Source organism: Amblyomma americanum, chromosome 6 (genome assembly GCF_052857255.1).
Source record: "Amblyomma americanum isolate KBUSLIRL-KWMA chromosome 6, ASM5285725v1, whole genome shotgun sequence".
NCBI lineage: Eukaryota > Metazoa > Arthropoda > Arachnida > Ixodida > Ixodidae > Amblyomma > Amblyomma americanum.
Genome location: NC_135502.1, coordinates 1,232,501 through 1,252,712, shown reverse-complemented (window position 1 = coordinate 1,252,712; position 20,212 = coordinate 1,232,501). Strand labels below are relative to the sequence as shown.

Genomic DNA, 20,212 nt, shown 5'->3' with positions numbered 1-20,212 from the left:
CCCTGTTTTAGTCGTGTAATTGTTGGCATTTTGGTTTTAATTCAACTTTAGGTTTTTAGCCCTGTTTTAGCCGTGTTAGTGTTGGCATTATTTTGGTTTTTATTCAACTTTCGTCTCACCTGAAGGCGAAGGAGCTTTTCATGATTTCGCAGCCTCATGTCCTTCTTCATGTTAAACTTCTAGCATTGTTTTGGCGTGGTTTCTTGCGGTTTTTCATTCATATATTCTTTCAGTTGTTGCGTGTTTTGTTTTTATGACGCGGCTTTTGCTCTTTCACTGTCTTTGATGTGGCCTAGATCTTATCCTGTGACTACTCTTAGAACTGATTCTCGATCATGCTTTGGTTCCCATCACGTGCGCACAGTTTTGCAACGCGGCCTAAGATTGTGGTGGGCTCAGTGATTTCGCTTTCCCGGTAACGGCTGTTTCGTCATCTGTTCTAAGCATTGTTGTTACATTTGCTTTTGGTGCGGCCTTCTTCCGCCATGCGCTTTGCCTTCTCTCCATCCTTCTCTCCACCTTTACCACTGTATATATTTCCGCGCCTTTTCATTAAAGTTGTTAGTCAGCAGTGTGTTCCGTGTTCCACGTGTCTCTCTTCGTTTGTGTCTCAAAGTTCATGCTGGCCCAAATCATGGATTCATACCCACTGGCCCAGAAAAATGCCATTTTGTAGCTAAAGGGAAAAGTCCGGAGCATAGTCTAATGCACGGAGTTCCGCAGGGCAGTGTATTGGGCCCTTTCTTTTCTATTGATTTACGGCGGATTTACCACGAAACAGAACTCTGCAATCATCATCAAGTAGTTGGTACGTGAGATTTACAAAAGAAGACGGCGCGACAGACGAAGGCAAAGGAGGAGGAAGAGGAAAGGCAGGCACGTTAACCGGAAAAATAACCGGTTTGCTACCCTGCACGGCGGAAAGGGTTGACGGGATGAAAACGTGAAGGAGAAAAGAGAGTAGGAAGAAATATGAAGCCAGTATGCAAAGTCAGCAAGTTTTAGGAAAACTCACAGCCTATCGTGCAGGCCAGAAGTACTCAAGAAGTGGAGCAGTACTTTGGAGGCCTTCGCCGCTGATGATCACCGCGTCCAGTGGCCGAGAATCTTTATTTCCGTCAGCGGGCGTGGATCTAGACGCTCAAGTGGACGGCAGAGAGACTGCCTTTCGGAACTGTAGACAGGGCATTCACAAAGAATGTGGGCTAGAGTCTTAACACAGCTGCAGGTGGCACATGCAGGGCTATCAGCCATACCGTTTAAGGAAGAGTAATAGATGGTGAAAGCTACCCCAAGCCACAGGCGACACAGCAAGGTTTTTTTTTATTCGAAAATTAAACTGAGCACAATTCAATATGTACAATAATAACTGGACCCATAGCCAGGGGCTAGTTTCGGGTCCAACACAATACAATACAACATATTTGCAGCACGCGGAAACGAACATTTCTATTCCTAAAATGAAAATTAGAACGTTATATGATTTGCGGAGAAAAAATACAGGAATACAAACAAAACGCTCACAAAAAACGTATTTCTCTTCGAAACAAAAAGTAAAAATTCATACCATATACTTCACATATTCATCAGGAACATTTTGAGGGATTGTACAAAGTTGCTCCACGTCGTGGTAGGACTTATGAAAGCTGGAGCTTTAGATCAGGATCCACAGATTTTGAACATGAATTCGAAAATTGGCCTCGATTCCTCGCGGCAAGCGTGAAATCCCGCGCAAGTGCGCGAAGCCTGCCCGCTACGTCTGATCTCGAAGCGAGAATTGACACACAATCTGGCTAAGCATATAGAGCTGGGCTAGTTGGTTTCGGGTATATTTATCATACATCATTCCAGTGTACAGAAACACACGGACAAGAGAGTAGACACCACGAACGCCGGACTTCAGCTGGGGTTTATTCCACAAAACCGACTTTTTTGCTCTCAAAGGGTTACTAGCGAACCCTGGTGCTGAAAAGTATTTCCGCGACCAGATAATAATTATTCAAGGCGGCAGAAACAAAAAATACATAGGCATAAGGGTATGTTATCCCACACATTCGACACATCGGTGAGCCACCACACACCTACCTAGTTGACCAACCAAACACATTTGCCTTCAGATAATATATTTCTTTTTTCTGGAGCACAACAGGCTGAAGGAAGTGAAAGAAAAATAAAAGGAAAAAATTAGTGTGGATTAGCTCAGCTAATCCAGGATATGCAAAGCGAAAGATGTCGGCGTTCACTGTGTTCATTGGCGTTCGCGTTGACAATGTTCTAGGCTCAGAAGATTTTGTGGAAAAGATGGGCGCATAACTGGGTCCCTGGATATGCGGACGCCTCATTCGTGCTTTGACACATGTGGCGGTAGTGAGATGTGGCCTGAATGCATTAGCGCTGGCAGCGTTGTGGATTGCATGCGGAACTGCAGCAATAGCTAGGCCGCAGCGTTCATTTGGTGATGAATCTGTCGCGATCAACCATTAACTGCGTGCCACCTTCCAGGGTGGAAGGGAGGGCGCGCTATCTATCCAGTGTGCAGAACGCAATCAAAGCAGGCTTTTGCAGTTGGGCACCAACGCCACATACATGAAAGCGAGATTGAGGTATCCACTGACCCACGGAGCCGGTTGTGCGCCTTTCCTTTCGTGAAAATGAACGGCCTTTGCAAAGTTGTCGACGCTAATGAACTCTATGAACGCCATCGGCTCACTTGTTTTGTTTGGTTTTTGAGGAAAGGAAATTGCACAGTAACCGTCTCACATATATCGGTGGACACCCGAACCGCGCCGTAAAGGAAGGGATAAAGGAGGGAGGGAAAGAGGAAAGAGAAAACTGAAAATTGAAAGTTGGATTTTTAGGAAAGGCGCGGCGCTGCGCAGCGGCGGAACACCTGTGGTTCGGTGCTACTAGTGGCGCATGCGCAGTAGTGACTAGGGAGCGAGAGAGAGAGAGAAATATCTGCGGCGAGGCACGCGCTGTGACGTCATGTGCCCCGCCACGGCGAAATCGCAAGTTCGCGGCCAGTAAAGCTTTCGCTTTAAAAGAGAGAACTGCGTCAAGAGCCCGACCCTTGCGCTCTGGAAAAGAGAAATAGATTATCTGGAGGCAAATGTGTTTGGTGGAGGTAGGTGTTCTGGGGGCGCGCCGATGTGTTGAATGTGAGGGGCAAGATACCCTTATGCCCATGTTTGTGTGTCTTCTTCTGTCGACTTGAACAAATGTTATCTGGTCGCGGAAAAACTACAGCCCCAGGGGTCACTAGTAACCCTTTGCAAGTGAAAAGGCCTGTTTTGTGGAATAAACCTCAGTTTAAGTCCGGCGTTTGTGGTGTCTACTCTCTATGTCTGTGTGTTTTCTGTGCGCTGGAATGATGTCTCATAATTAGACACAAAACCGCCGTCGTGGTGAGCAGTTCACGCGACTTCGTCAGCGCGGTATTGTCTGCCGCTGTGTCCTCGTAGCTATTGATAGATAATGTCGTGCCCTTCAGCAGAGTGACGTAGTTTCGGATTTCCGCGATCAGTTGTTCATGGGCCTCACGGCGAAGAGCAGCTTGTAAGGCTTGGAGGGCCGCTTTGAAATCGGCGAAAAAAGACCAATGCAAAGGGATCCGCTGATTGATGTGTTCAATAAAGACACTAAGAGCGGTAGGTTCTGCACCCGTCGAAGAAGTCTGGTGTCTTAACTCTGATTTTCAGTAGCCCTTGTGGGGATGACCACGGAGCCCGAAGATAGGGTTCACTGAGCCGTCGATATAGACGTGCACCCGGTTTGCATGGTCCTCATGGAAGTATTCAAGAGTGACTCGTTTTAGTTCTATCGGCGATAAATCGATCTTTTTCCTGATGTCAGGTATTGAAAGAAGCACACGGGGATTGTGCAGGCTCTAAAGTGGTGAGTACGGCCTAGGCGGGTGTAAACTTGGACAGCAGAATGGCGCGATGTGCATCAATGGTGTTTGTAAACGATGTGCGCGGCCTGGTAATAGGGAGACTGGCAAGATAGTGAGAAGCACTCCGGGAGATGTGTCGTAAATGTGCCCTCAGTGCGCCAACTGTTAGGTAAGTAGTGAGTGTATGCTCCTGGGCGATGACTACATTTGCTGCAGTAGAGACACATTTCGGCAATCCTAAGCAGGTCCGGAGAGCTTGAGATTGTACGCTTCGTAGACTTCATGCGTTAGTTTTTCGAATGCTTCCAATTGCAGGGAGGCTGTACCGAAGGATCCCATGAATAAGGCGTTGTACAGCTGCATCATCGACCGCAATGATGCTCCCCACGACTTTCCCCAAGAAAGCCGAGAACGTGAGAAATCGCTCAGTCTATTTTTCATGTATGAAATATGGAGGGTGGGTGGGGCGCATGACAGATTTCGGTCGATGATTACTTCCAGAAACCTATGGCTCTTTTCGTAGGGTATTGCTGTGCCGTTTATACATACCATATAATGAGACATGTTCCTGCGTGTAAGCACAACAAGCGAACACTTTTCGGTTGAAAACTGAAGGCCTTGCGGGTGGAGGTAGGCCGCAAGAATACTTGACACGTTTTTAAGTCTCGCTCGAACTTGTGGTTGTGTAACTCCGGATGCCCAGATACAGACGTCGTCAGCATAGATTGAGAGTTGCGCCGACTGTGGTAGTATGTCTACAAGCCCGATAAGTGCAAGGTTGAACAGCGTTGGGCTTAGGACTCCGCCCTGTAAGACTCCGCGGGATGTGAAATGAGATTTTGTGCCATCCTCAGTCTGCACAAAGAGAGATCTGTTGTATAAATAACTGCGTATCCAGCGGAATACGCGACCACCAAGTTCGGCAGCTTCCAGAACGTCCAAAACAGCCTGGTGAGTTACGTTGTCATATGCGCCCTTCATATCCAGGAACAATGCCGCGGTTAAGAGGAGCCGCTTCAAATATTTTTGGCGCTAGACGGATGACACCAGGTCGACCATGTTGTCAACTGAAGAGCATCCACGTCGAAACCCCGACATTATAGCCGAATATATACTGTACCACTCCAGGCACCACTCAATACGTGTAAGCACCATCGTTTCCAGTATTTTGCCGACGCGGCTAGCCAGTGCAATTCCATGGTACGGTGTCAGGTAGAGGCGATTTCCCTGGTTTCAGGAGCCGAACTAGACGACTGGACTTGGACTCGTCTGGAACTGTGCCGCCCGTCTATGATTGGTTGTAATACTCAAAAAAAAACATGCCTAGCTTCTTGTCCAAGGTTTGCAAGTGCAGAGTATGGCACACCATCGAGTCCTGCCGATGATTACAGTCTTCTCGTGTGCTTTTCGCACTACTTGCCGCGGAAATAATGAAATTTCACGGATGATGCGTGGCTCTTCACCAACTGTGACACTCCATATCACGACAGTAACTACGAGCTTTCTGCGTAGTCGCAGAAATCCATGCAACTGCGAAACCTGAAACGTGAAGCGCGTTTCACACGACTACATGCGTCTCTGCCGTCTTCGTATCTGTCTTGCCGCAGCAACGCCGCGTCGCCGCCAGGGCAGCGACGCGGCCTTGCTGCCTTGGGGGATGGGGGCGGGGGGCGAACTTGACCTGCGCATGCAACGCGATGGAAACATCGATGGCGGTGCACGAACCATCGCGGCGCGCTTTAACGGGGCTGCCTGAGCGTCGAACGGGGAAGCTGCAGCGTCGAATATATCCTGTCCACTGCTGCTGTTGGTGGGGGGGAAATCCGACTGTGCGGCCTGCCCGTGGCCCCCCCTGCCACCGGATACGGGCCGGTGTAGTTTCGGCTACTAGGCTTTGTTCCGGTGCAACGCACAGCGGTGGGGATGGGCTGGCCGGGGCCCGTCCTCTGGGGATGCAAAACCCCATGGGAGTGGCAGCGACTCCCAAGCGACTGAGTGGGCCAGTCGCGCACGTGAGGTCCGATGCCTGTGCGGAGGCAGGCCTGGTTTCACAATCAGGTTGGACTCACGGAATTGGACTCAAAAACTGCTCGAAAATCAAAAAGCCTCTGCACGCGGGGGCGTGCGTGGCTACCGGCTGGCGCGTCGGTTTCTGGCCACGGAGAGGCCAGGTCCGCGCGGGGGTTTCCAGCAGAAGGGCTCTGAGGAAGCGATGTCCTCGGGGAAGCAGCCAGGGATGGCTGACCGCGGGGCCGTGAGGCTAGAGCGCGGGACGCCGAGGTAAGGGGGACCTTAGTAGGACCGATGCAAAAACCGTCGATGTTGCGGAGTACCGGTGGAGTAGGCCCGGGTTATCTCACCCTCGGCCAGGTTCTTGGTTTGTGGCCCGGTCAGCCCGGCCCTGAACACTCCCTCCTCAGTAGGTGTGGAGCAAGCCAGGGGAGGAAATAAGTGCATGGTTGGTTGGTTGGAAGCACAGGTGGGTCCCCACGGAGGGGTGGGTCATGGCGCCGAGGGCTGCGTGCCGATGGGCTGACGACCCAAGTCTCTATTGGCCGGATCACACCACACATACTTCCGGAGTCTGAAAAGCCGCGAAAAACACTCGACGGTTAGTAGCTGGGAGCGTAATGCAAGTCCGAACCGGACCCCTGAAAGTCGAGGAGGAGCCCGAGGCAGCTGCCCCGGGTTAGGATTCCCTGTCTCAGAGTCGGAGCTATTGCGTCGTTGGGTGGTCGGGCATCCCGTGAGTGGAGCCGCACCATTGGAGAACATCGACGCCCTCCCTGTCCTGGCCAGACAGGAGTCGAGCGATGATAAAATGAGGGTCAACATCTCGCTGTCCCCATTCCCATCACATTACCCATAACCCTTCCCTCAGTCCCATTCCCACAACCTATGTCCTACCCCCTCCGCTACGTCCCAGGGGAGATCAGGGGAGTCTCCCCGGGCCCGCTCCCCCGGCGGTGGGTCGCTTAGTAGCATTACCCCATTTTTTTATTTTCCCACCTTCGGGTGGCAAAAGCCCAACATTGCCTTCGGGCCTTTTCATTTATATTACGATTGGGTTAAGCCTGTGATACTTTAGTGGTGCAGGCAGGAGCTCATTGGTTTACGTTTTTTTATGGCAGCTCCACCATACTCTTTGCTGCTGTTGGTGCTGGGCCCCCAGACGTTATGGTGCCGCTGGCAGTACGATTCTGATACGCACGGCTCGGATAACCTGCCCATCTACCTCGTCCCTGTACGCGGCAACAAACCTACAGCTTTGTAAGATGCGGGTTGTCCCGAGAACATGGCGTGGGGATGAATATGTCGCCCACATCGCCCAATGTGAGCGCGATGCCACAACTGTGCCCACTGCACCAGCCGGGACACCTGCTCAGGACATCAAACTTTTGCACCTCCGGTCAGCCCGACGCGTGGCTCAGCGCAAGGCTGCCCGTTCTGGCAGCGAAGAACACTGGACTATTTACAACCGCATCGATGCCGTCGTCTTGCCGAACAGCACCGCCGTGGAAGCTGGGCCAGCGACGCTCAACGATCCGATTCATCAGGAGCGCTGCTGCGTCCACCTTCCTGCACGTGCCTTGGCATCAGCACGCGGCAGCTTACTGCGCTGCTTGCGGAGCAGTTTGCCCAGCGGCTTCTTCACCACCTGCACGGGCTGCCTTCTTGCCTGGCGCAAATCCGCCTCGGAGCACGTCAAGTCCCCAGGCAGCCCCGACTACTCCTTCCACCAGCTCGAGACGGTGCTCAAATGTGGTCTACGGGGCCACTGTCCCTCAAAGGGTGGCTCTCCCGCGTAATTCCGTACCGATGTATGTCTATCAGGCTTTGCTCTTCTTGTTCTCCCTTTATACTTGCGGTATATACTTGCCCAAGTGCCGCAACAATGAATTTTTCACTTGTTAGCGCCAGAGTCTCGTCTTCCTTTCTGCACCATTGTGAAGTTTGTGCTGATTTCCTTTGCGATGAACAGCCAACTAGCTTAAGATGTGTTATTCGCGGGCTATGTTGAGTCTTCGGAAATGCTTCAGTCAAAGACAGAAACTTATCAGTATAGTTCTTCTGAACTGTATCGCTACCTGATTTGTTCAGTCTACGTGGAAAAAGAGCAGATTGAGGACATGATGGCTTCTTCTAGCATAGTCGCAAGAAAAAGTGACTTGCTTCGAGCTATCTAAATTTAAATAACATTTTCTTATTTTAGTCATGAAGCTTAAACGACTAATTCTATTTCTTTCATAAAATTGCATTAGTCCTCGTTTAGAAATGAGCCCGGAAATAGATACGATTCCCTATTTTCTTTAAAAACAAACTTTAAGGCCTTACTCTACACCATTTCAACTTTACGAAGGTGAACACCTGTGATTGCGTCGCAGATGACGTTAGCGCAAGCGATCTAAACACAAGTGGCTTCGCGCTGCTTCAAGAATACCAAAACGTCCTCTTCACGTTCTTTTACTTTTCCAATCCGTAGTCAAATATAACGAAAACTTGACGATCCAAGCAATGTTTTCACATATATGCAGACCGAGGTACTTATACGCAGAAACACGTTTCAATAAATTTCAATTCGTGCTATAGACCTCCTTCAGCCCGCAACATCACGAAGACGCGGTGGCGCTGATGTCAGCAGCGACTTTCGCATGGTAGGCAAAACAGGTTCCGCCTGCCAGTGCCTACCGCAGCTGCTGCAGCTACCGGCGGCTGAATCATGCCTGCGCACTGCAGAAGCTGCATGCATTTACCTGCTGCGTCACTGTTGGATCCACGTAGTAGCATAAAAGAAAATTTAAATGAGCCTCGATAGGTTTCTCGCAGATAAATACCGAATTATGGAACTGGCTAACAGGGAATGGGCCGCAGTAGTAAAGCGCGAAGTCTGGGAGTCGATCGGCACTGCCACTCAATGCACTTAATAGCATGCAAGTTACTGCGTTCATTCACCTGAACATCAGCATAGTGCGCTTACAACTGTGCAAGGAAAAAAAGCACATATGTAGCTGCACACATTTGTCAACTTGAGCCGGTGTGCACGGGGCGCCGGTAGGTTCACTCAGCCCCACGGAGTGCGTTCTTTTGTTAATAGCACAGCATGTTTCAATGACACGTTTCATGGCATTTGATATTTACTTGAAACTGTTTCTTAATATTACCGGCGTAATTATTTGATTCGAGTAGAAAGAAGTGTGGCAAGTTCTGTCAATCTTGTGCTGTCACGTTGGCGTGCTTAGAATACAGCTGCTAAGAGCCGCATGCTTTTTCATTGCATCATGCATGTTTCATGAGGTAGTACATGACCGCGAAGCTTGTTTGGAAAGAAGCAGCCGCAGGCGTGCTACTAATTATAGACAAGTGGCGAGATTGAGAGGGGACGTGTCAATGAAAAGTATTTTCGTTATTTATGCATGCGATCTGTAACTAAATTTGGTGCAAATATGAAATGGCTACGCTAGTTTCTGTAATGCGTTTTTTTAGCTATACCTGGGGCAGTTATTGGGTAATTATAATTAACACATTCGTCAAGTCACCCCAAGGTCTTAAATCATTGAGTAAAAAGTGCGACAATTTTTTTATGCCAGCATGTTCGCAAAGCCCTTTTCTGTATGATGACGCTATTAGTTCTTTTTTTAGATGATAAGTACTTATGCATGCATAGTTACATGAAAACGTTTCTTACAAAAATAACTAACATAGTACTGCACGTGCAAGAAAAAAAAATCTAAGATTTATTACACTCCTCAATGTCCCAGGAATCGTTTGCGACAAATAGAATCATTGTATTTTCATGCGTTACGAGATTAGGAAGGTGTGAGTGAAGCCAGTCGCAGAAAGTGTGAAAGGTCAGAAAACAAACCTTAACGTTTATTTCCTTGTTTTTGGCCTCTTCGCTTGCGCTTTGGTCAAAGAAATGTGGCACTGAAATTAAACAAAGCCTCAAAGAAATCAAAGAAATTACCTCACAATTTTCGACGACCACACATCTAAAAAGCGTAATTTATAAATTTCTAGGAGAACTAGTTTGGGCTAGTTGGTTCATGATTCACAGAGACAACGGCGCGAAATACGGGGACAAAAGAGAAACAAACGCGACAGGGCCAGCGCCAGTGTTTATCTCTCTTCTGTCCCCGTATTTCGCGCCGTTTTCGTTGTGAATTATAAATTTCTGCTGAATGTTTTGCTATAAATTTTCGTCACGACACAGAAGCCCCAGGGCTAAGAAAGAAAATAATTCAGGAATCAAATTTTCGCCAAATCGACAAGTTTAACAAGGGGCAAGAGAAGTCGACCTGGCTGGTACGTGCGTGGTCCTGCGGCTAAAAACAGCGCTTAAGAAAGACAGAGGAGAATGGGAACACGACGCGGTCCCCACTTTTCGCACAGCGCGACACCTACGTATGTCAGCAGACGGTGAGCGCACGTCTGCTCCGCCGAAACAACGCCAGCACTCACTCTCACTACTGTCCCGAAGCAAAATCGTTCTGGCTAGAGCAAAGTGTCAAAACTTCCTATTTTATTCAATCCCTAGCGTAGAAATCAATGGCAGAAACGCTTTCTATTTACTATAAACTCTACATACAATACACAGTGGCGAACTATTTCTCTGAATACACCGCACGTGGCCAGCGCGAGCTAGTCTACTTCAAGAAATAACTAATTTGAAAGCATCAACCATTGCTGTGATTCGCAGAAACTGAAAATGCGCCCGCAAGCCTTGAACGCCCGCGCTCGCCCATCTCTCCGCGAGGCCACTCGATCCCTGGACTTTTGCCTACCGCGAGCCCGCTAGCGACTGCAGCGCCACCTCGTTTGTTTGCAAACATGCAGGAGGTCTATAGTCACGCATGAGATGTTGTTCCTTGTGTTTCGCAGATATTAAAACACTATTCTCGTAGTTAATTCATCTGCAATGTGATGCGCCATTGCGGTGAGCGTTCCATTTATATTTTAAGGTTGTCCTGACCCTTTTGGCCTTCACCAAAAAATACACTATTCCATCTTCTGATAATGCTCAATTCGGACACTGCGCTCATATACAATATCATTTATGAAAATTAAGACCTACGTGGGGCCAATACAAAACCTTGTGGAACACACGAGTACCAGTGATATATTTCAGAGTTTTCAGTTAAAACATCGTATTGACGAGACATCATATGTGATTGAAACCATTTGCATAGTTGACCATGCATATTAGAACAGTCGGGGGGAGAAATCTTATCAAGCAGGATCGCGAAATATAAGAAAAATATTGTCACGTGCTGCGCATGGGCTCTGAGGAATAAAGAAGACGTGCGGCGGCTGGAAGTAGAAGAGAAAGTCAAGTATCCTGCCGCCGGCGCACCAGGCTCCTCTCGACCTGCCTTGTAAATATTATTTGTAAATAGAACCTGTAACAGTGTGGTGGAGGTGCGGGGTCGATCACTACGGACCCCTCTCGCAACCGCTGCAGCCGAAGAATCGCCGGATTGCCACCGTTGCCCGTGCAAATGCCTAAGGAAGCCGACGCACGTCCGACCGGCGCCGCAACGCCCGCTTGGCAACACTACCGTGAGCCGCGGACGTTTTCCGGGAAGGCTGGCGAAGACGTGGATGATTGGCTCACCAATTACAAGCGGGTGAGCAAATACAACGGCTGGGATGCCACTCTTCAGCTGGCCAATGTCGTCTTCTTTCTCGATGGCACCGCGCTAACTTGGTTCGAAAACCATGAGGCATCAATAACAAGTTGGGACCGCTTCATGGAAGAGCTCCGCAGCTGCTTCGGGGATACTGTTGCCAAACGAAAATGCGCTGAGCAGTCTTTGCTTCAGAGAGCGCAAGTGCCTGGAGAGACCTGCACGACTTACATAGAAGAGGTCTTGAAGCTGTGCAAAGTCGTTAATCCCAGTATGTCCGACGAAGATCGCGTTGGTCATCTCCTCAAGGGCATCGCAGAGGACGTCTACAGCTTTCTTATTAGTAAAGAAAATTTAGACTCGCCCACGGATATCATCAAGCACTGCCGCACCTTTGAAGCTCTAAAACTGCGTCGAATTACTCCCAAGTTCGGTCGCCTGCCTAACGTCACCACCGTCGCCAGCGTGGATTTCCACGAGCCTGTGAATGCGGCGACTCTCCCTGACGTCAATCGTCAAATCGTGCGTGACGAACTCTCCCGGCATCAAGATCTTGCGCGCCGCAGTGAGGTCCCGTATGGGAGCTGTTCTCTGCAGGCGGCTCCCGCCTACCGCTCCTCCCCTTGGAGTTTGTCTGCCCAGGCCACTACCAGTGCTACTCGCATTGATTACAGCGACGCTCCCCGGATCACCCGCTCCGGCCCCAGGGCGCCAGCTCATCCGCAACGCCACCTGCGGCAGCCGGAGTACGATGGTCGTTTCGACACTGGCTACGCGGAGTGTTATCCCGAGTGCCCCCCCGACCCACCACTTTGTTACCGCTGTGGTATGATCGGTCACATCTCTAGATTCTGCCGTCGCCGGGGCCAGTTTTCCCGCTCCCAGCGCCAATGGTCGAACCCTCGCCTGAGTTTCAATGCGCCTGTTCATGACCGTGTCTTCACATCGTCTCAGCGCCCATCCAGTTACGCGACACCACGGAACGACTCCCTGCCTCTGACCGAAGTCTGACTCCACCTCCGCACCGCTCTCGCCGCTCGCCTTCCCCCCAACGTCGTTCCCCACCGTCCCCGGGAAACTAGCGTGTGCGGCCGATGGAGGTGCGGTCGCCGGATCATCGATAGTGCCAATTCCTCTGCCCATTGTTATGTTAAGGAACCGCCTTGAAGTTTTAGTGGACGGTATTTGCGTCATGGCCTTAGTGGACACTGGTGCCACGGTGTCAGTGATGAGTTCAACTTTCAAGAACCGTCTGGGTCGTAAAATAATGTTCGCTTGGGATCGTGCTGTTATATTCCGGGGTGTAGGGGAAGAATCATTGGTTCCGATTGGTATTTGTTTTGTGAATGTAGTGATCGCTGGCCACATGTTCCGAACTGAATTCACGGTGCTCCCTCGTTCTACGCATGACATCATCCTCGGTATTGACTTTTTGCACCAGTGCGGCGCTGCTCTCGACTTCCGCAGTGGTGGCATATCGTTAAGTCCTGGCCTTCGGTCAGCTCTCATAGAAGACTCGCCAGTGGTTGCCCAAGTGTTTTCTGTCTCTGAAGATACCGTCGTTCCAGCAATGTCTGCCATATTCGTTCCCGTTGTGTCCTCGAGCACGATTTCTGATGCCTTCGATGCTGTGGTGGAACCTTGTTCCTTAACTGTGCAAAGAAAAGTGTGCTAGTACCCCGCAGCGTCGTCCATGTGACCAAGGGCCATGCCACTCTTTGGACTGTCAATCATTCCAACGAACCTGCAGTATTGCCATGTGGTTTAAAACTTGCTGGCTTTGAAGAACGTTTTTCTGTACCAGTTGCCGCGATCACTGACAACGTGTCTCGTCCAACTAGACGCCGCGATCTGAGCGACTCTCAATTCCTAGCCATGGTCAACAAATCCCTACCCACTAGCGACCGCCAGGTACTAGTGGCCGTTCTTATGAAGCATGCGGACGTGTTTGACTTTGGTCGCGACCAACCACCGCCGATTCCAGCTTCCCGTACCCATCACATGATCAATACTGGATCTGCACAGCCGATTCGCCAGAAGCCATACCGCGTCTCGCCTTCCGAACGTCAGATAATCGATGAACAAGTCCGTGACATGTTGCACCGCGGCATCATTCAGGAATCTTCAAGCCCGTGGGCTGCTCCAGTGATCCTTGTCAAAAAGAAAGATGGCACTTGGCGATTTTGTGTCGACTACCGCCGGCTTAACACTGTCACAAAGAAGGATGTTTACTCGCTCCCGCGCGTTGATGATGCCATTGACTGCCTCCACTCAGCCTCCTACTTTTCCTCGGTGGATCTACGGTCCGGGTACTGGCAGATCCCGATGCACCCGCAAGACAAAGAGAAGACAGCATTCGTGACACCTGACGGGTTGTATGAATTTAATTTTATGCCTTTCGACCTTTGCAACGCTCCTGCCACTTTTGAAAGATTTATGGATACGCTTTTACGTGGCCTGAAGTGGCAAGTTTGCATGTGTTATCTGGACGATGTTGTTATTTTTGGTAGGACCTTCGCCGAACATAACAGCCGCTTAGCCATTGTCCTAGACTGCATAGAGAGAGCGGGCCTCGTGCTGAACTCGAAGAAGTGTCGCATCGGTGAACGCCAAATTACTGTGCTTGGTCATCTCGTTGACAAGGATGGCCTCAGACCCGACCCGCAGAAGGTTGAAGCTGTAAGCAGTGTCAAAGAACCCAAATCAGTGAAAGAGCTCAGGAGTTTCCTAGGACTTTGCTCATATTTTCGGCGTTTCGTTCCCAAGTTTTCTGATTTAGCCTACCCGCTTACAAGTCTCCTGCAGAAAGACACCCCTTTCCACTGGACTCCCGAATGCGACTCCGCGTTTCGGCAGCTCAAGTTTCTCCTCACCTCGCGGCCAATATTGCGTCATTTCTGCCCGACAGCACCGACTGAACTACACACTGACGCCAGAGGCATCGGCGTGGGTGCTGTGCTTATCCAACGCCATGAGGGCAATCAACACGTTGTCGCTTATGCAAGTCGCACCCTCAGCAAGTCGGAACGCAATTACACTGTAACAGAGCAAGAGTGTCTAATAATAATAATAATAATAATTGGTTTTGGGGGAAAGGAAATGGCGCAGTATCTGTCTCATATATCGTTGGACACCTGAACCGCGCCGTAAGGGAAGGGTAAAGGAGGGAGTGAAAGGAGAAAGGAAGAGAGAGGTGCCGTAGTGGAGGGCTCCGGAATAATTTCGACCACCTGGGGATCTTTAACGTGCACTGACATCGCACAGCACACGGGCGCCTTAGCGTTTTTCCTCCATAAAAACGCAGCCGCCGCGGTCGGGTTCGAACCCGGGAACTCCGGATCAGTAGTCGAGCGCCTAACCACTGAGCCACCGCGGCGGGGCAAGTGTGTCTCGCCGTTGTTTTCGGCGTACAACGGTTTCGTTCGTACCTTTATGGACGTGCTTTTACAGTCGTCACAGACCATCACTCTCTGTGCTGGCTGGTAAATCTACGCGACCCCTGCGGTCGGTTGGCCCGCTGGGCGTTACGCCTCCAAGAGTTTAACTTCAAAGTGTCTTACAAAAGTGGCCGCCAACACGCCGACGCAGATTGCCTCTCGCGGCTGCCGCTCACGGTTACTACTTCCGATGATGAAAACTTCGATGACTATCTCGCTGCCGTTTCCCAAGAGTTTCCAGATCTTGGCACTTTCCAGATGGAACAACGCAAGGATCAGCACTTGGCGCCGCTTTTTGCCGAAGCCCGTGACCCGACATCCGCAAGCCCTTTCTGCGTTCGCGACGGTTTACTCTACAGAACGAATTACTCGCCTGGAGGTGCGCGCTTTCTCCTCGTCGTTCCGGCTACTCTGTACTCCTCTGTTCTGCAGGCAATGCACGATGACGTCACGGCTGGGCACTTGGGGGTTTGCCAGGACCCTTAACCGCATCAAAGAACTTTTTTACTGGCCAAAAATGCGTCACATGGTTCAGCGCTACGTGGCCACCTGCGTGCAGTGTCAGCGGTTCAAGCTTCCCACGACTTCTCCGCCTGGACGCCTGCATCCTTTGCCACCTCCAAGCACGCCATATGAACAAGTTGGACTCGATCTGCTCGGGCCGTTTCCCCGCTCGTCCAACGGTAACCGCTGGATTATAGTGTGCGTTGATCACCACACCCGTTACTGTGAGACCGTCGCCCTACCTTGCGCCACCGCTGCTGAGGTCTCGCTCTTCCTTCTTCGTGCTGTCATCCTCCGGCATGGACCTCCTCGAGTTGTTATCAGTGACCGCGGTCGCCAGTTTACGGCAGACGTTGTGGAAGAGCTTCTGCGTCTTAGTTCATGCCATTTTCGCCACTCGACGCCGTACCACCCCCAGACTAATGGACTGGTTGAACGTACCAATCGGACACTCACGACCATGCTGGCCATGTATGTCGATTCCCGCCATAAGAACTGGGACGACGTGCTTCCCTTCATTACATACGCCTATAACACGTCGAGGCATGAAATAACTGGTTACAGCCCATTCTTCCTTCTTTATGCCCGTCCGCCTCGAAGCTCCCTCGACAGCATCTTACCTTTCTCTCTCGACACCGAGCCTTCTATTGCCAACACTCTATGTCGCACTGAAGAAGCCCGTCGGATTGCCCGGATACGCACCTTGGCATCACAGCATCGCTCTAAGCAGCGTTATGACCGCCGGCGCAAGGATGTCTCCTACCTGCCCGGTGACGTTGTATGGTTGTGGACGCCCCTACGCAAGCGTGGCTTATCAGAAAAGCTGCTATCCCACTACACAGGCCCGTTCATCGTTGTTGCTCGCCTCAATGACCTCAACTATGTCATCTCTCCCCAATCAACGCAAGGACGCCGCTCAAGGACAACCCAGGTCGTGCATGTCGCACGGCTGAAGCCATTCCACTCTCGGGACCCCGATTGATTGACTGGCCCTGAGGGCTTCGTCTGCGAACGGGGAAATGTCACGTGCTGCGCATGGGCTCTGAGGAATAAAGAAGACGTGCGGCGGCTGGAAGTAGAAGAGAAAGTCAAGTATCCTGCCGCCGGCGCACCAGGCTCCTCTCGACCTGCCTTGTAAATATTATTTGTAAATAGAACCTGTAACAATATGTTTGTTTTAACGGTGTCCACTAAAATCTTAGGCAAAATCATGAACTGTTCATTTATCGCTTTACAATCATTTATCTGTTCTTATTATCTTACCCTTTAAATGAATGCAGCTAAATTGCTTGTGTAGGGAGTAACTTCGTCGGACTGCCTCACTTCTCCAACAAATCTTATCCCCCTACTTCAGGTTCCCTCACTCAGCACGCCATAAACGCGCGACGTAAAGCCTGTAAAAACTCATCATCATCATCAGCCTGACTACGCCCACTGCAAGGCAAAGGCCTCTCCCATGCCCCTCCAATTAGCCTTGTGCTTTGCCAGCTGCGGCCAATGTATCCCTGCTAGCTTCTCAATCTCGTCCGGCCACCTTACTTTCTGCTTCCCCGTGTTCAGCTTGTTTTGTCTTGTAATCCACTCTGTACCTTCCGCGACCAGCGGTTGCCTTGCCTTCGCATTACATGCCCTGCCCAAGCCCATTTCATCCTCTTGATTTTGACTAGAATGTCATTAACCCGCGTTTGTTCCCTCACCCACTCTACCCGCTTCCGGTCTCTTAAGGTTACACCTATCATTTTTCTTTCCATGGCTCGCTGCGCTGTCCTTAACTTACGCTGAGACCTTTTCGTTGGCTTCTTGTAAAAACTACCCCTGATCAAATACGCCTTTGTACTTGACGCGTAAGCAGTTCCTCATTTTGTGCGTGCGAAATCAATATCTCTTTCTGGTTGTGGCGCAAAACATGAAATTATTGCTTTATCATTGCCTACTTTTCTCCACACTAAGATATCGCTACTTAGTGTGGGGTACTACCACTGCAACGAATATCACCAAAATACGTAAGTTGCGAAAGAGAGTTGTGCGTATCATTTCTAATGCTGCTTAAGACGCACGCACCGGGCCAATTTTTGCCACTCCAAGCTACTGTTACATCTAATCTTTACAATGTGCTGCTTCCCTCATGCTGTCAAACCTCAATGAAAAAAAAAATGACCCTTATCTCAGGGAACTTGCGGCTCTGAAATTACGTCACACTGTCTATGACACAAGGAACTCGGAACCGTGGCAGCTCCCGTATACACGCGAACAAATTACGGTCGCCAGATGCTACGGTACACCTTGCCGACTGCGTTAAATTCTGATTTCCTTGCACATTCCTAACGTGCCTTGTGCAGTTTTCGGTCTTTTTCATGTATAATATTGCTTTTTCTCGAACCTATAGCCTCCTACTTTGCATAAGTAAACTTACTTGTTAGGTGCATTTTTCTGCGCCTTTTGTTTTTTTGCTTTTTGTTGTTTTTTTGCTCCTTGCACTGTTATTGACTTGACATTTTTCTTTGTTCTTACAGCGTGCAAAAAACGAGCACGAATTTGTCGTAAAGTTTTGTAGTGTAAACCCTTTTCTCCATATATCGTTTCTTTTTCGTTCATGAAGTGAAAATGTACTCGCCGTGAGTTTAATTTTTGCTGACATGTGCATTTTTGTTTCATTTTCTTTTTTTTCCGTTTAATCTGCATACATCTTTTTTTTATGTCAGCACTGCGTCGCTGTCATCAGCACGGGGTGCGGTCCTTGTCAAGTTTTTTGCTTGCCCCCCCTGAACATCTCTCCTGTCCAGTGGACGTTGGATGCTGAAAAATAAAGTTGACTTTGACATCACATACGCCTGCAACGCTTTCGCAATGCACAGCCCCTCAAGCCACTCACACGAGACTTCAAGCATGATGGAGTCGCTGATATCACTGCCAGGCAGGTGTGGGTTGTCTGCGCGGCACTTCAGCTGGGCACCGTGGTCTTCTGCGCGCACCACGAAGCTCACGGCACTCAGCGTCGAGCCTGCCTCTTGGGTCCACAGTTGGTCGTTCTGCAGCCGGTGGCCACCTTTAAACCATGTGACCTGCGCCAGAGGCCGGGCTCCCAGGGCGACGCACTGTGCCTCGACAACCTCGTCGGCCACTAGGGCGGAGACACCGGGCGATAAGGTGGAAAGCGTCGTCAGCGTCACCTTCACTTCGGTCGGCTTTACTGTGTAAAGCATTGCGTCCATTTGTACCTGGTTGAACGGAGCTGGCAATGTACATGCACATGAGTAATAGAGCTTTCCCTTCGGAAGGCATTTTATAAAATGATGGGTGAATGATATCGACGGATTCGGTGAGATTCAGAGCACAGATCGCGTTTTGCTTTTAAAACATAACACGAGAATCTGCCAGCTGACTGTACACACAGGCAGCTCTTGCGCAACCTTCATTCTAAGCAGATATAGAACCTCTGGTCGCATCATAAAAAATCTCATCTTTCTTTTTCCTGCTGTAGTATCTTTTTTAGACTGGTTGAGGACTGCAGTACGTAGCTGCACATGTTTAAATTTTGAGGCCTTCTTGAGGCTCGCTGCCGGTTCAGACTATTAAGAATGCATACTCGGGAGCTGCGCGGCAGCACAATTAACGTGCGGCGATCATGGCAGACGCAAAGCGTTTAATCTCACCCGTTGTCCGTCCCTTTTTAGCCTCTTTCATTATTATACCTTGCGGCACACGGAAATCCATCCCGTAGTTGCCGAAAACCTCAAGCCCAAAGTGTTCAGTATTTAATTTTTATATAGTAGCTGTAATAACTTGGCACACCCATTAACGCTAGTGATTTCGTCATTTTGTAAGTGCTTTATGTTACTCCGTCGGTATTTATTATTCTTTGAATAGAAAGTAATCGCTGTCAATAATATCAAGTTGGGTGATGGAACCTTACGGTTGCAATCTCTGGTCACTTTATTTCAATGACGTTTCTAATCTGCGGCTGCGAATCTCTAGTGTCAAAGAAGACGGCGGCGAAGAAGTTAGCGAGGCCGACAACCTCCAGCATTTCGTCAGGTCAGCAACCATATATTTTTTATCAGTGAAAAAAGCCTTATAAATCCTGTTATAAAGATTTCACGTGATTAAAGAGAGAATGTGGGATACCACCCATTAACGTACCCATTATAATAACAGCCTGCCCATTTCTGCCATACTTTGGGGGCATTTTCTTTCCGTAACAGTCATGTACTCTCATTCAAACTTAGAATTCCTCAAAATGCGATTTCAGAACAGATCAACCATCATCGCCTTAAAAGTAGGTATCATAAATTACGGCCTCGCGTTACGGCCTCGTGTGAGTCTACAACATCCACTTGGTAACAGCGCGCTCGCATCTCGGAAATCGGCGATGTCCTCAGGTCGTCCGCATTTCTGCTCGGCCAGTCCTAGTGACTTCTGGACACACGCCACCGCCACTACCTCTAGCTGGAGCGCCATTTCCTCACGTGGCCCTGATGTCGCGCCATCTATACGCCTCTTTCGGGAACGAATCGCGAATGAAGGAACGCGATGCGGCCAAAAATATTCCCAGACCGGAAAGGCACTGCGCGAGGAAATACAAGTGCCCCCCTCACTCACGATTCAGGTCCACCCTGTGGCTGCTCCCCAGCGGCTCTGTCAGGTTGCTGTTGGAGGCGCTGCAGACTAGCTCGGCGAGCAGGTCCCGGCGCCGCAACGGGCCTAAGCGCAGCTCGTTGCGCACCACGCCTTGCGTTCGCAGCATCGAGAAGCTG

The 20,212-nt window shown here is 49.9% G+C and overlaps 2 protein-coding genes across 2 annotated transcripts in view; one reads left to right on the top strand and one right to left on the bottom strand.

The window, feature by feature from the left end:
* The window catches only part of LOC144094440 (uncharacterized), a 149,579-nt gene that overhangs the window by 47,289 nt on the left and 82,078 nt on the right, over nt 1-20,212 (top strand). The window lies entirely within an intron of this gene.
* The window catches only part of LOC144136181 (nephrin-like), a 69,350-nt gene that overhangs the window by 15,074 nt on the left and 34,064 nt on the right, over nt 1-20,212 (bottom strand). Inside the window, exons 4-5 of the mRNA XM_077668250.1 lie at nt 20,058-20,212; nt 18,331-18,648 (exon numbers count right to left, since the gene is read on the bottom strand). The exon at nt 20,058-20,212 is cut by the window's right edge and continues 52 nt beyond it. Coding sequence (XP_077524376.1) covers nt 18,331-18,648; nt 20,058-20,212 — 473 coding nt within the window. The remainder of the gene's footprint in view (nt 1-18,330; nt 18,649-20,057) is intronic.